General features: G+C 39.5%; 1 protein-coding gene across 1 annotated transcript in view; it reads left to right on the plus strand.

The window, feature by feature from the left end:
• Positions 1-4,687: 4,687 nt before the first annotated feature.
• The window catches only part of LOC104491253 (bifunctional UDP-N-acetylglucosamine 2-epimerase/N-acetylmannosamine kinase), a gene marked incomplete at its 3' end in the record, with an annotated part of 10,131 nt that continues 1,523 nt past the window's right edge, over positions 4,688-13,295 (plus strand). The window contains exons 1-4 of the mRNA XM_010133640.1: positions 4,688-4,890; positions 7,641-8,092; positions 9,077-9,229; positions 9,676-9,888. Coding sequence (XP_010131942.1) covers positions 4,727-4,890; positions 7,641-8,092; positions 9,077-9,229; positions 9,676-9,888 — 982 coding nt within the window. The remainder of the gene's footprint in view (positions 4,891-7,640; positions 8,093-9,076; positions 9,230-9,675; positions 9,889-13,295) is intronic.

Consider the following 13,295-nt stretch of genomic DNA (forward strand, 5'->3'; position numbering starts at 1 on the left):
GGGCTCCGCTGTGCCGTCAGCGGGAGCGGTGCGTCTGGGGGAAACGGAGCGTTCTGTGTTTCCTGCACACGGAGCCCTGCGCATGAGCCTTTTCCGGGGGAGTTACAGGAAGCGGCCGTAGGTGTGGGTGTATACACATGTTCAGATCGGGGGCAGTGGAAGGGCTGTCCACAGAAAGACACGTGTGCGCTTTTGCGTGTTAGAGGTTTGTTGAGGGACGGGCCTTGCACACATGGATTTAACAGGCCTATAGAGGAAATGACCCAGCACACAGATGATGGGCGCACGTGTTTCACGGCAGAAGTGTTTTCCGTGAAGAGGTGTCTACTAGTGTATGTTGGGAGTGTACAGTAGGAATGGTACTTCGCAGGTGTGGAAGAAAGGAAGGGCAGACCTTGCACTTGGTGAGTCTGTGTACTTGAGGAGTTTCAAGGGGGTGATCCCACATAGGCACAAGGAAGGGGGCAGTGAAGAGAAGGATCCCATGCATTGGGGAGAAATGGTGGGGAAAGTTTCTTACCTCAGCACAGACTAATGTGTGCAGGGTGATCCAAGAAGCAAATACGCAGGGTGATAGTGAGAATACTTGTTCCATTTGCACAGATATGTTCATGGGGGTTTGTTGAAAGACTTGATTTTTTATGTGGTCACCTGCATAGGGCTGCAGGAACAGGCCCTGGATATGTGTGTGTTACAAGCTCATGGGTAAAGAAGGATGGCGTGAGTACAGACACTAGTACATGATGTGGGAAGAGTTTTGAACAGAATAACCTATGTGCATACCACACATTGAAGCAATTAGGAAGATCAGATGACTCCACAAACGCGCAGGCATGTGCAGGGTGGAGATAAAGAATAGTATTCCAGGCTTTTCACTTTTGAAAATCATCACTTTAGAAATGTGAATGTAGAATATACAGGTGGTATAATTTGTTGTGAAACATTGATGAAGGGGTGTCTCGTGCACTTGAGACTGCTAGCAGAAATAGTAGTTACCTGTTTGCTGCAAAATCTGGCCCAGAATTCCCCAGTCTTAAAAAGTCCTTGAACCTCTAATAATCTAAAAGCCTTAAAATGGGATATGGAAGAGCAGTAGACCAGAACAGTTACAAGTAGTCTTTCATAGAGCACTGTTTTATTTCACCTTTTTGCTTAACATTACCAGTCCCGGCAAGGTGGAAGAGGTAGACCTTGGATGAGGAAGATTATGGATTAGAGAGGGGTTTGTAGATCGTCAAGCACCTAGAAACTAAGAGGCAATTGTTAGTGATTAATTATTTAAAGGAATTTCAGTGAACAGTTTTGAAAAGAGATGATTGGCCTGCAAAACCTGCTAATGAATTCTAAAATCAAGCTCTGCTTCAAGGAATATACTGTTAATGGTTTGAAGGACTTTCCTATTACTTGTTGACAGTGAATGCTACCTAAAAATACAGAATCATTTTTGCATTTACAGGCTCAGTATAGGTCACAGTCAAGATAGAATTCTTTTTTTAAACCATGACATAGCAATACATCACATTTTTTTAGAAATCTGAACCTGAAAAATAATAACTTGATTTACTTAGCCTTTCACTTAGTGAATTTCCTCATGTAGTTAACAACTTTACTGAATTTTTATTAGTCTTTTGCTGGAGTAAATATTTTGGTTCTTCAGAAAAACACCTGTTAAAACTGCACAACTCTTGCGTGTGGCTTACTTGAAACTTTTTGAAACTATTGTGCTAGAGAGGTTTAAGACAGTGGAGGTTTAAGGCAGTGCTAAAAATAAGTCTGCTTTGGGACTTACTGAAACCTAATGTTAACAGAAGCTAAATCACACAAATAGCAGTTCATATGGCTTTGAAGTATTTTCACATTTACCTCTGAAATTATGTCAAGAGACCATTACAGCCAATATCAACTGTAATTAAATGTGATATCTGTGGCCAGAAAGATGTGTGATCTAGCAATCGAATTGCTAGTTATGGTTTTGTACAACTTAATAGACTTACTATTTTAGGAGACAGTATTTTCAGTATTTGGATTGAAGATTTCTAGAATTTTAGGCATGGCTTGAAGATCAGGGAGGACAGAAAATTACTCTGCTTAAATGCCTGCTTTGCGTAAATGAAAAGATAACTGCTTTGTCAAAGCAAAAGTGATGGTTCTAACTCAGGCAAGTAACTTGGAGTAAGCATGTTTTGGGTAAGCTCACTTTCTTACATACTAATTCTATGCCCTTTTACTTCGACTCCTCAGTTTATGTGGTAGAGAATATGTATGCAGCAATGGCTGACTTGAGTCTTGTGAGAGGTTTGCTTCTAATTATACTAACATTATTCATGCAGTTTCAAAGACAAGCTTATAAGGATGTCAGAAGTGGCCTTCACTCTTTGAATGTTATTTTATTTTAATTAAGTCACTGTTTTTACATATGCAATGACAGGAGTCCTATTCAGAATCATCTCCGAAAAGAGGTTGTTTTAGAAATGAGAAAGCAGTGGTTCTGTTAGAGCTGAGTCTAATGTGGTTTCAGGTTTTACTCAGTGATACAGGATAGTATACTTTCTGACCTACCTTTGTATGGCATCTAAAATCCCACAAAGTACTCTCTTTACATTTTCAGCATGAGGTACTGAGTTTCTTACAATTAAAATATTTAGAGCCTGTTGAATAAAAAGAAAGGCAAGATTGAATTAAAACAGCTTTCATATTTCACACATACCTACAGATGTTTTCAGGATGAAAAAATAATTAATTTGCCTGAAGAATTATCATCTGACTCTTTGGAAGTGTAAAATAGTAATTAATTTCTACTTTGAAGTATGGTTCAAATGTAAATTCAAATAAAGGGGCTCAACGTAAACCCAATAATATCTATTACTTTATGGCTAAATCCATAGAACTCAGTTTAATTTGTCATTATAGTAATTAAATGCTGAAATTCCAGGCTGTATCTATTCTGCTGAGGTTGGTTGGCATAGCCATAGCTGCTTTGCTTGAGTAAATGAGAAATGCCATTTCTTATGAGCTTAATCATGGCTTTGGTTTTGGCCACTTCAGTCTTTTTCTGAAAGGTAGTGTAAACTACTTCTTCAAGAATCACGGTTACTGGAGTTAAACTAGAAAAAAAAAATCTGCCTGTCATGCCTTTGCAGATGCATAATGGACTGCCAGTGGAGACTAGAAATGTCTCTTACCTTCGAAGCTTGGGATAGATTCCTGATCACAGTAACATTACTATTATACCAAAACGTTGATTGATAATGTGAGAGAAGAACTTAAACAAATCTGTGTTAAAAATAGGGAAATCTTTGAAAAGTTGCTGAATTTTGTCAGTTTCATAAAAGTGGGATGTCACAATAGCTTTTCTTTTAAAAATTTACTGAAGAAAAAAACCCCTGTAATGTAAAAGAAGCATGAAGTTGTTTGTCAGTATTGTCGTGCTTGCATAGCACCCGCTCAGAAAGAGCTTCCCTAGTATCAAAACCAGTAGAGAGACTCATACTACTCCGAGTCACAGATGAGCAATATTCGCGCATTATTCTGGAAGAAGCTTACTTGCCATTAAACTAGATTAAAAATCTGACATAACATTAGATTTCACATCAAAAGGACGGTACTGACTTAAAATGCAGTTATTTTTGGAAGGAGAACAATAGAAAACTCATAAATACCTGGTCTGATACTCCCTGCTACCAATGTAGTAGTTTTTGTTTGCGGGAGGGAGGAAATTTGGGTTATTTTGGGGGAGTTATTGCTGTATCCTTTTTTAACAGGCTTTTCTTTTTCTCTAAATTTTTTCCCCCAAATACTAAATAAATAAATAAAACCACAGTGAAAACAGCAGGTAAAATGGTAAACAGAGAGGATAGGTAAACATTAAAAATGCTTACATAGTTTGATTAAACTACTAAACAAGTGGTAAAATTGGATTAGAAAAAAATCTTGTTACAGTAACTGTTGATGTTGCTTGTAAAATACTGAATTTCTGTGGCATTTCAGTTGTCAGAAGTGTTCTTTTTTTAATAGCCTCCAAATTGCCTAATGATAGTCATAAAACTTACTTGCCTACTTGTCTCCTAAAGTTGTTGTCTGATTGTAACCTAATATGATATTGTATTGTATATTTTTATGTACTTTAGCCTGCAAAACAGTATGGAAGGGTTTAGAAGTCAATGTCTAACTTACTCACCAAAGTGTGTTTAACAGATACATAAACAGACCGAGGCAAAAACTTTCTCTTTTTTGTTCACAGTCTTTCAGTGAATGTGTCTTTTAGCAGTTTGTTCCATTCTGTGCTTTTGGAAAATGACATTGTTTTCTATCATTTACTGAGGCATCAATAATTTTTCCACTCATACAGAAGTTTCCATGTGAACAGGAAAAAGTAATTTTACTATTTAATTACAGTTGAAAATCTTAATACTTAAATGTTGCTTGTCTAGAATTTTTATATATAGAAATAGAGGTATTAAAATTGAGTTTTAACTAAAAAAAAAAAAAATTAAAGCTGCACTTTTCTAAAATCTTCTAATGATAGGTACTGTAATGTATCAGTTAACAAGGGATGGGTTAGTATGTGTCCAGTTCTGGACAGCACTTGCAGATGCTGCTCATGAAGTGTACCTTTTACTTGCTATAGAGGCTATTATTAATGCTACTTTTTTTTCTTTTTTTTTCGCCCCTATTATTTCAGGAAGTGTATTTTAAGAATCTTTCAAAACAGAAACAAAAGGAAGTCATGGAGAAGAATGGAAACAACCACAAACTGCGTGTTTGTGTTGCTACTTGCAACCGTGCTGATTATTCAAAATTAGCTCCTATTATGTTTGGTATTAAGGCGGAACCACAGTTCTTTGAGCTCGATGTTGTAGTTCTTGGTTCCCACCTGATTGATGATTATGGGTAAGGTGAACTTTTGTATGTCTGCCAGCCTGTTTCTGGGTTCTTAGCAATTACATTGTGAATGTTAGGTAATAAAATTCTTGTTGTTACTGTGAACGTACACAACAAAATTTTAAATATTTTTTTTCAGATTTATTTTATTTTGCAGTTTCTCCTGAGATGGCTTATTTCTGGGGTTTTTTCAAACAAATCTTGGCATTTTAGAAAGTTTTGTATAAATGATGTTCCTTCAACGAGATTGCATATATATATGAAGTAAGAAATTCAATTTATTCAGATTTCCGTAAGAATCTGGTAATTATCAAATGAAAATGTGCTACAGTTTTTAATTTTGACAGAGAAAAGATAATCTTCAATCATTTTAAGCTGCATGTCTTTTGCATTGCATAATTATTGGAGAAAGTACTTACATGTTCCATATCCCAGGGTAATACTGTTAATTTTTTCTTCCAGGATTGTGGAGGAAGGAAAGGGTGGTTGTGCCTTTCTGACAAAAAGAATAACTGGTTATTAGGTATGGTTTGGCAGGAGATATTAGGGTCCCCTTCGTAACACTGTATAAGTAAGCAGTCAGATCACATGCCCGCGAGGATGGAATGTCTTGGTCTAAATCCCTCCTTCTGGAAGGATTTCCCAAATCCCAAGTGAATATTCTCCTATTTGCTGGGGAAAAGGCTGAAGAAACAGCATGCATATTCTTCCTGGGTTTGTGGTGATTGGTTAGTTGATTTTGCTCAGGCTGCATTTACCAGATTGGGCTCAGTAAGTAAATTAGATAGGAAAACACTTACTTTGCAAATCAAAATCAGATTTTAATGTAAGGCTTGCAGCGTATCGGCAGTGTTGAACTTTTGGAAATGTAATGCATATCTTCAAGTTTAGACACTTTTTCGACTTTCCAACAAGAAATTTTGGTACTTTGTATGTTAGGGTGTGAGGAAGTTATATTATCTCAATCTGCTAAGACAACAGAAGTTCCACCGCTGCCCATTTTCAGTATAGTGCTCTGTTCCTTGTTTTGTACTGGATGTTATTTCCATCTAATAACATGGCAAGGTGAATTCAACACCACAAAACTAACCTGTTTTAAAAAAAACAAACAAAAAACCCCAATCAGACTTCTTGCCAGGTTACCATGTTGAACTACATCCTGTCTGATTGGAGAAATAAGGCAATCCCATTTTATTTACTGAAAAAGAGAAACATGGGCTGAGTTTTCCATAGTCCTGAGCGCTTTGCTGTCTGCAAGACTTGTGCAAAGTTAATATGAAATACTACTTCTCCAGTTCCAAGGTGTTTAGCACTTGTCTCTCTGATATAAATGATTTGTAATGCACAAGGCAATGGAGATTTTGATCTGAAAAATGCTGTGGCAGCTAATGTTGCTTTGTGGTAAATATTCTTTTTTGATTAGGGTAATCAACAGTAGCAGAATTCAAATGATAGTGATCCTGTGAAATGTTTCTTACTGAAATGTTTGGAGGATAGTAAAAGAAACAAAACACCAAAAATGCACAGTCTTTTTTTTTCCCTTTCTGACCTCTCAGAAGGGAAAGAATGTAGAGAAAAAGACATTTTTTCTGAGATAAACACACATAGTAGGGGAAAAGGCATGTCTATAGAAGGGTAATTGGAAATGGAATTGGAAATGCAATGCAGTTTATGCTATAAAAATCTGAGCCACTTCACTCATTTATAAAGGATTTGCCTTTTAAGAAAAACAAATTACCTGCCAATTTACATGTAGGAATATATCCTGTGTGTTACAGCAATGAGAAGAATTGAACAGGTAGATAGGGTTTTCTTCAGTTATGCAGAATAGAGATTGCTTCTTTACTTGGAGCACTTTATAGTCTTTGCTGTCTTTGCTCAGCTTGGATGTTGAGAGATCTTCATTTGCAGAATGTGAGTAGCAGAAATAAATTTTAAAGTGTAATCCTTTGAATAAGACAGTGAATGTGTTAGATGGGTTGAAGACAAAATCGGAAAACTTCTGTTTCTTTTTTTTTACCTCCAGCTAGAGTGTGCAGACTGCTTAGGTCAGGTGTAGTGAACGTGGAAGATGGGTAATCTTATGTAGATAATCTTTAATAAATATATGCCTGTAAACAATAACAATTCTCAATATACCCAAGGAATGTTTTAATTTTCTCATTATGGTAGGAAACTGGTGGTATGTGTGGAAAAACTTTTTTCTTTAGTGAGAAAGCCAGTTTTCTTTGAACTTAAGACCTCTTTGTGCAGTGATTTCTTAAGTCTATGAGGATCTAAGTTTTGTTACACCTCAAACACAGAATCTGAAAAATGGATGCTAGCTGCAGGATTTCTTCCTCGAATATACAGGCCTCAGCTTTGCATCGTATCTGTTCTATTTATCCATTTATCCAGCAAAGTCGATATATTCATGAGGAGTCAACATACCTTTCTTGAAAGGCAGTCATGCCATATATGTTTTGCACAAGGCTCTGCAAACACAGAAACAAAGAATTTCTGAGGATTTTCAGAACACGTTCAGCAAAGCTCCTTATTAAAGGTGTCTAGAAAAACTTGATGCTTGGAATATGAGGATTTTCAGATGGGTAAGAACATTCTCTTAAAATCTTAAGAGAATCTTAATAACTAGTTTCCTCAATGAAGGAGCTGTGATAAGCAGACTTTTGGTCCCAACCAGTACGACTAATATGCAGTTATTTTGTCAAGCTGTGTTGCTGTAAAACCAAGTTGTATTACCTTTTTCCTCTTACCTTCAGAAATACCTATCGTATGATTGAACAAGATGACTTCGACATTCATACAAGATTGCACACCATTGTGAGAGGGGAGGATGAGGCAGCTATGGTGGAGTCAGTGGGCCTTGCATTAGTCAAGTTACCAGATGTTCTGAACCGCCTGAAACCTGACATAATGATAGTTCACGGGGACAGATTTGATGCTTTGGCCCTGGCCACATCTGCAGCCCTGATGAATATTCGCATTCTTCACATTGAAGGTGGGGAAGTCAGTGGGACCATTGATGACTCTATCAGACATGCTATAACCAAACTGGCCCATTACCACGTGTGCTGCACAAGAAGTGCAGAGCAGCATTTGATAGCCATGTGTGAAGACCATGACCGCATCCTTTTAGCGGGCTGCCCCTCATATGACAAGCTTCTCTCTGCCAAAAATAAGGACTTCATGAGTATTATACGCATGTGGCTAGGTAAGCAGTGCACTTTTTATGTTTTTCTTATGACTTTCAACACTAGACAAATTCAATAACTAGGTTATTTTCTGTGGTATCTGTCTGAGAAAAGTACAGGAAAGAAAGAGATGGACGTCATGCTAGTAAGTTTAAGTTTGCTTAATTATGTAGGATTATATAGCATCAACATGCTGCTTGTCAAAAACTAATCTATTTGGTAATAGTATCTATTTCTTTTGACATTTTGTTTTTCTTTTGTGCTGTGTTCATGTATACTGGAAAGCTACAAATCCTATAGCAAAAAAAAAAAAACAAACCTCTCATCCTTTTGCCAAATCAAAAAAATTCCTTAAATGGGTAATCTCTCTGAGCTGAACAATTGAAAAACAGAACAGTCCGATATGAACAGTTATTTGGGTGTATTTGTTTTTAAATAGAATCCAAGCTGTTGAGGACTAATCTAAAAAAAAAATCAAAGGGAATTTATATTATGAACATTCTTTTCAGGAATGCAGTGCAGCAGGGAGACATACACTAAGCCTTCTGGTGTTTCGTATTCATTGACTTGCAAGTTACTCCTGTAAACAGTGAGGGTTTGTGTTTGATTTTTATCTTTGATAAAGCAATCTCCTGTATGGAACATTAACCTAAGCAGTTGGAAGCTGAAATCTTGGTATATCACAGACATGGTGTGAGAACAGGCTCTTGACCCTGGTATAGTATTGCAAAGCTTTAGATGCAGGCCTGCAAGTTAACAGTTTGTTGGGATTTAGGTAGAGGTCTTTATAGTTATGAAACTTCCTTAGAGGGACAAATAACAAGCTACATTGTCCTCTTACACCCTTGTGGTTTTTTGTAGCACTGAAATTTATGTGGTAGATATCCCATTCAGTGCCTTGACTGTTCAAGCTTTCACATCGATAGTTTCAAAAGGATGTCCTCCCTTCCTCTTACTATTCTATGCCAATAAAAAAAACCTTTTCTTGGGCTTCGTTTGGACAGGTGAAGATGTCAAAACCAGAGATTATATAGTTGCTCTGCAACATCCTGTAACCACAGATATTAAGCATTCTATAAAGATGTTTGAACTGACACTAGATGCACTCATCTCCTTCAACAAGAGAACTCTTGTTCTGTTCCCTAATGTGGATGCAGGTGAGTAAAATACTTTCCTGACAGAGGGACACATAACAGATTGTCTTTAAAGCATACAATGGTTCTTATGGAGTGCTTTTATCCCAGAACCTCCAGCCAGGTGGAAATAGGTGGATAGTTTCAGCATGACGCAGGCATCCACTTCAGCTTCATGGTCACATTGCTAGAAGACAGCTCAGCTTTTAAGTGTGGGGAATAAAATGAAGGGAAACCGTGTGATATGTAGAAGCAGTATTAGTGCCTTTAATGTTAACTGAAAACTACAAAAAGGTTTTTGCAGTGGGTTTGGGGATCAAACTTCACCTTATCTGCAACTTACACTTAGGAGAATGAAAAGAATAAAAGCAACTCAGCGATGGCAATTCAGTTAACACCTATTAGCTCCTTTGCATGTTTGGACTTTAACAACAGAACTTGAATCATTTATTCTACTTTTCTTACTGTAGGAAGCAAAGAGATGGTTCGGGTGATGAGGAAGAAGGGCATTGAACATCATCCCAATTTTCGGGCAGTAAAGCACGTCCCATTTGACCAGTTCATTCAGCTAGTTGCTCATGCTGGTTGTATGATTGGTAACAGCAGTTGTGGTGTGAGAGAGGTGGGAGCATTTGGTACGCCTGTAATCAACTTGGGTACACGTCAGACAGGAAGAGAAACAGGTACATGTTTGCTTAATGACTTTAACTTCCTCATTATGATTTTGAGGTTTTTTCTTCCACAGGATAAAGTCAAATGAATGCTTGACAGAGGCCATATTGGAGTATCAGTGTAACATAATTTTTGACCGATTTTGAAGTTTCACTGGCAATTTCTGTATCAAGTTAGTACTGCTTGTGTGTATTACATAAGATAATGAAGCTTTTATCTATACAGAAGTCAAAATATATGTTCATTTGCGATGGATTTTATTTAGCAAAATAGACAATTAATTGTTTTCCCTTATAGCTAGTTTGATGTTTGACTTGTACATGACTCACACAACTAGAGTTGTGCAACACAAGAGTGCTTCACTGGATGGTTACAAACTTCAGGAGGGACAGCCTGGGAAGGAGAGGCAGGGGAGTGGTCCTGTATGTTAGGGAGTGTTTTAATTGTCTAGAGCTCAACAATGGTGATGAAAGGGTAGAATATTTTTGGATTAAAATCAGGGGGAAGGGCAACAAGGCAGATATCACAGTGAGAATCTGTTATAGATCACTCAACCAGTATGAAGAAGTACGTTAAATATTGTATAAGCAGCTGGGAGGAATCTCACAGTTGCTGCCACTTGTTCTTGTGGGAGACTTCAGCTTACTGGATGTCTGCTGGAAATACAGTACAGCACTGGAAGCTGTCTTGGACACAGTGATCATGAGATAATACAGTTTTCAGTTCTTGAGGAAGCAGGGAGGCAGGTCAGTAGAACTGCCACGTTAGACTTCCGGAGGGCAGATTTTGATCTATTTGGGAGCCTGGTTGGCAGGGTCTCTTGGGATGCAGTCCTGAAGGGCAAAGGAGTCCAGGAAGACTGGACAGTCCTTAAGAGGGAAATCTTTAGGGTGCAGGAGTGGACCATCCCATGTGCTGTAAGATGAGCCAGCAGGGCAGAAGACTGGGCTGGCTCAACAGAGAGCTCTGGCTGGAACTCAGGAAGAAAAGGAAAGTCTATGACCTGTGGAAGAAGGGACAGGCCACTCAAGAAGGCTATAAATATTTTGCAAGGCTGTGCAGGGGGAAGATTAGAAAGGCTAAAGCCCAGCCAGAACATAATCTGGCCACCACCGTAAAGGACAGTAAAAATTTTTTCTGTAAATACGTTAACAGCAAAAGGAGGTCTATGGAGACTCTCCATCCTTTGCTGGATGCAGGAGGAAACATTGTGTCCCACGATGAGGAAAATGCTAAATTACTGAATGCCTTCTTAAGTCTGTGGCACCAGATGGAATCCATCCAGAATTCTGACGGAGCTCACCAAGCCACTTTCCATGATTTACCAGCTTGTGTCCCACGATGAGGAAAATGCTAAATTACTGAATGCCTTCTTTGCCTCAGTCTCTTATGTTCAGACCAGTTCACTGAGCACCTAGCTCCTTGAACCGGAAGACAGAGACGGGGGTGGAATGAAGGCCCCACAATCCAAGAGGGAACAGTCAGTGAACTATTGCGCCACTTAGATGTACACAAGTCTGTGGCACCAGCTGGAATCCATCCAGAATTCTGACGGAGCTCACCAAGCCACTTTCCATGATTTACCAGCAGTCCTGACTAAGCGGGGAGGTACCAATAGACTGGAGCTTAGCCAATGTGACACCCATCTACAAGAAAGGCTGGAAGGAGGATCCAGGAATGGCCTGCCAGTCTGCCCTCAGTGCTGGGGAGGGTATGGAGCACATCATCTTGAGTGCCATCACATCTTATGTAGAAGACAACCAGCTGATCAGGCCCAGTCAGCACAAGTTAATGAAAGGCAGATCCTGTTTGATCAACTTGATCTCCTTCTATGACCATGTGACCTGCTTAGTGGATGAGCGAAGGGCTGGGGATGTTGTTTACCTGGACTTTAGTAAGGCCTTTGACACTGTTTCCGACAGCATTCTCCTGAATGAACTGGCTGCTTATGGCTTGGCTGAGTGTACACTTTGCTGGATAAAAAAACTGGATGGATGACCGGGCACAGGGAGTAGTGAAGAGTCAAATCCAGCTGTCAGCCAGCTGCAAGTGGTGTTCCCCAGGGCTCAATATTGGGGCTTTTTCTCTTCAACATCTTTATCCATGATCTGGATGAGGGGATTGAGTGCACCCTCAGCAGGTTTGCAGATGACATCAAGTTAGGTGGGTGTGTTAATCTGCTTGAGGGTAGGCAGGCTTTACAGAGGGATCTGGACAGGCTGGATCAATGGGCTGAGGCCAGTTGTATAAAGTTCAATGAGGCCAAGTGCCAGGTCCTGCACTTGGGCCACAAGAACCCTCTAGTAGCAACACTACAGGCTTGAGGAAGAGTAGCTGGGAAGCTGCCCAGCGGAAAAGGACCTGGGTGTGTTGGTTGACAGCCGATTGAATGTGCGCCACACACCAATGAGGCCAAGTGCCAGGTCCTGCACTTGGGCCACAAGAACCCTCTAGTAGCAACACTACAGGCTTGAGGAAGAGTAGCTGGGAAGCTGCCCAGCGGAAAAGGACCTGGGTGTGTTGGTTGACAGCCGATTGAATGTGAGCCAGCAGAGTGCCCAGGTGGCCAAGAAGGCCAATGGCATCCTGGCTTGTATCAGAAATAGTGTGGCCAGCAGGAGCAGGGGAATGATTGTCCCCTGTACTTGGTACTGGTGAGGCTACACCTTAAATACTAAATCCAGTTTTGGGCCTTTCAGTTCAAGAAGGACATTTAGATGCCGAAATGTGTTCAAGAAGGGCAACGAAACTGTTCAAGGGTTTAGATAGCAAGTCTTATGAGGAGCAGCTGAGGGAGGTGGGCTTGTTTAGCCTGGAGAAAAGGAGACTCAGTGGGGACCTCATCATTCTACAACCACCTGAAAGAAGATTGTAGCAAGGTTGGGGTCAGTCTGTTCTTCTATGTAGCAAGAGATAGGATGAGAGGAAATGGCCTTAAGTTGCACCAGTGGAGATACTAGGAAAAACTTGTTTACAGAGATGGTTGTGAAGCATTGAAACAGAATGCCCAGGGAGCTGGTGGAGTCCCCATCTCTGGAAGTGTTCAAAAGCCATGTAGATGTGGTGCTGAGGGACATGGTTTAGGGACCCTGGCAGTGCAGGGTGAATGGTTTAACTCAATCTTAAAGTCTCTTCTAACCAAATGATTCTGTGAATCTGTGTATTAAACTTTCACTTTAAGATATACGAAGTCTTTAGCACTTCAGGAAGTAATTGCATTTTGGTACGGATACTGAGATACGAGACAACCAACCATTTACCCCGTTTTCATTCATGCATTTTAAATTTAGTAATAGAATTTTCTACTCTAGTGTTTTGTAATGCCTGATACCATATCAGAGGAGTCACAGTTACCTTATTAAGAGAAAGGGGAGGCACATAATTGATGAAGAGCAATGTTGATCTGGCTGGAGTCTTT

Source organism: Buceros rhinoceros, unplaced genomic scaffold (assembly GCF_000710305.1).
Source record: "Buceros rhinoceros silvestris isolate BGI_N320 unplaced genomic scaffold, ASM71030v1 scaffold4863, whole genome shotgun sequence".
Lineage (NCBI taxonomy): Eukaryota > Metazoa > Chordata > Aves > Bucerotiformes > Bucerotidae > Buceros > Buceros rhinoceros.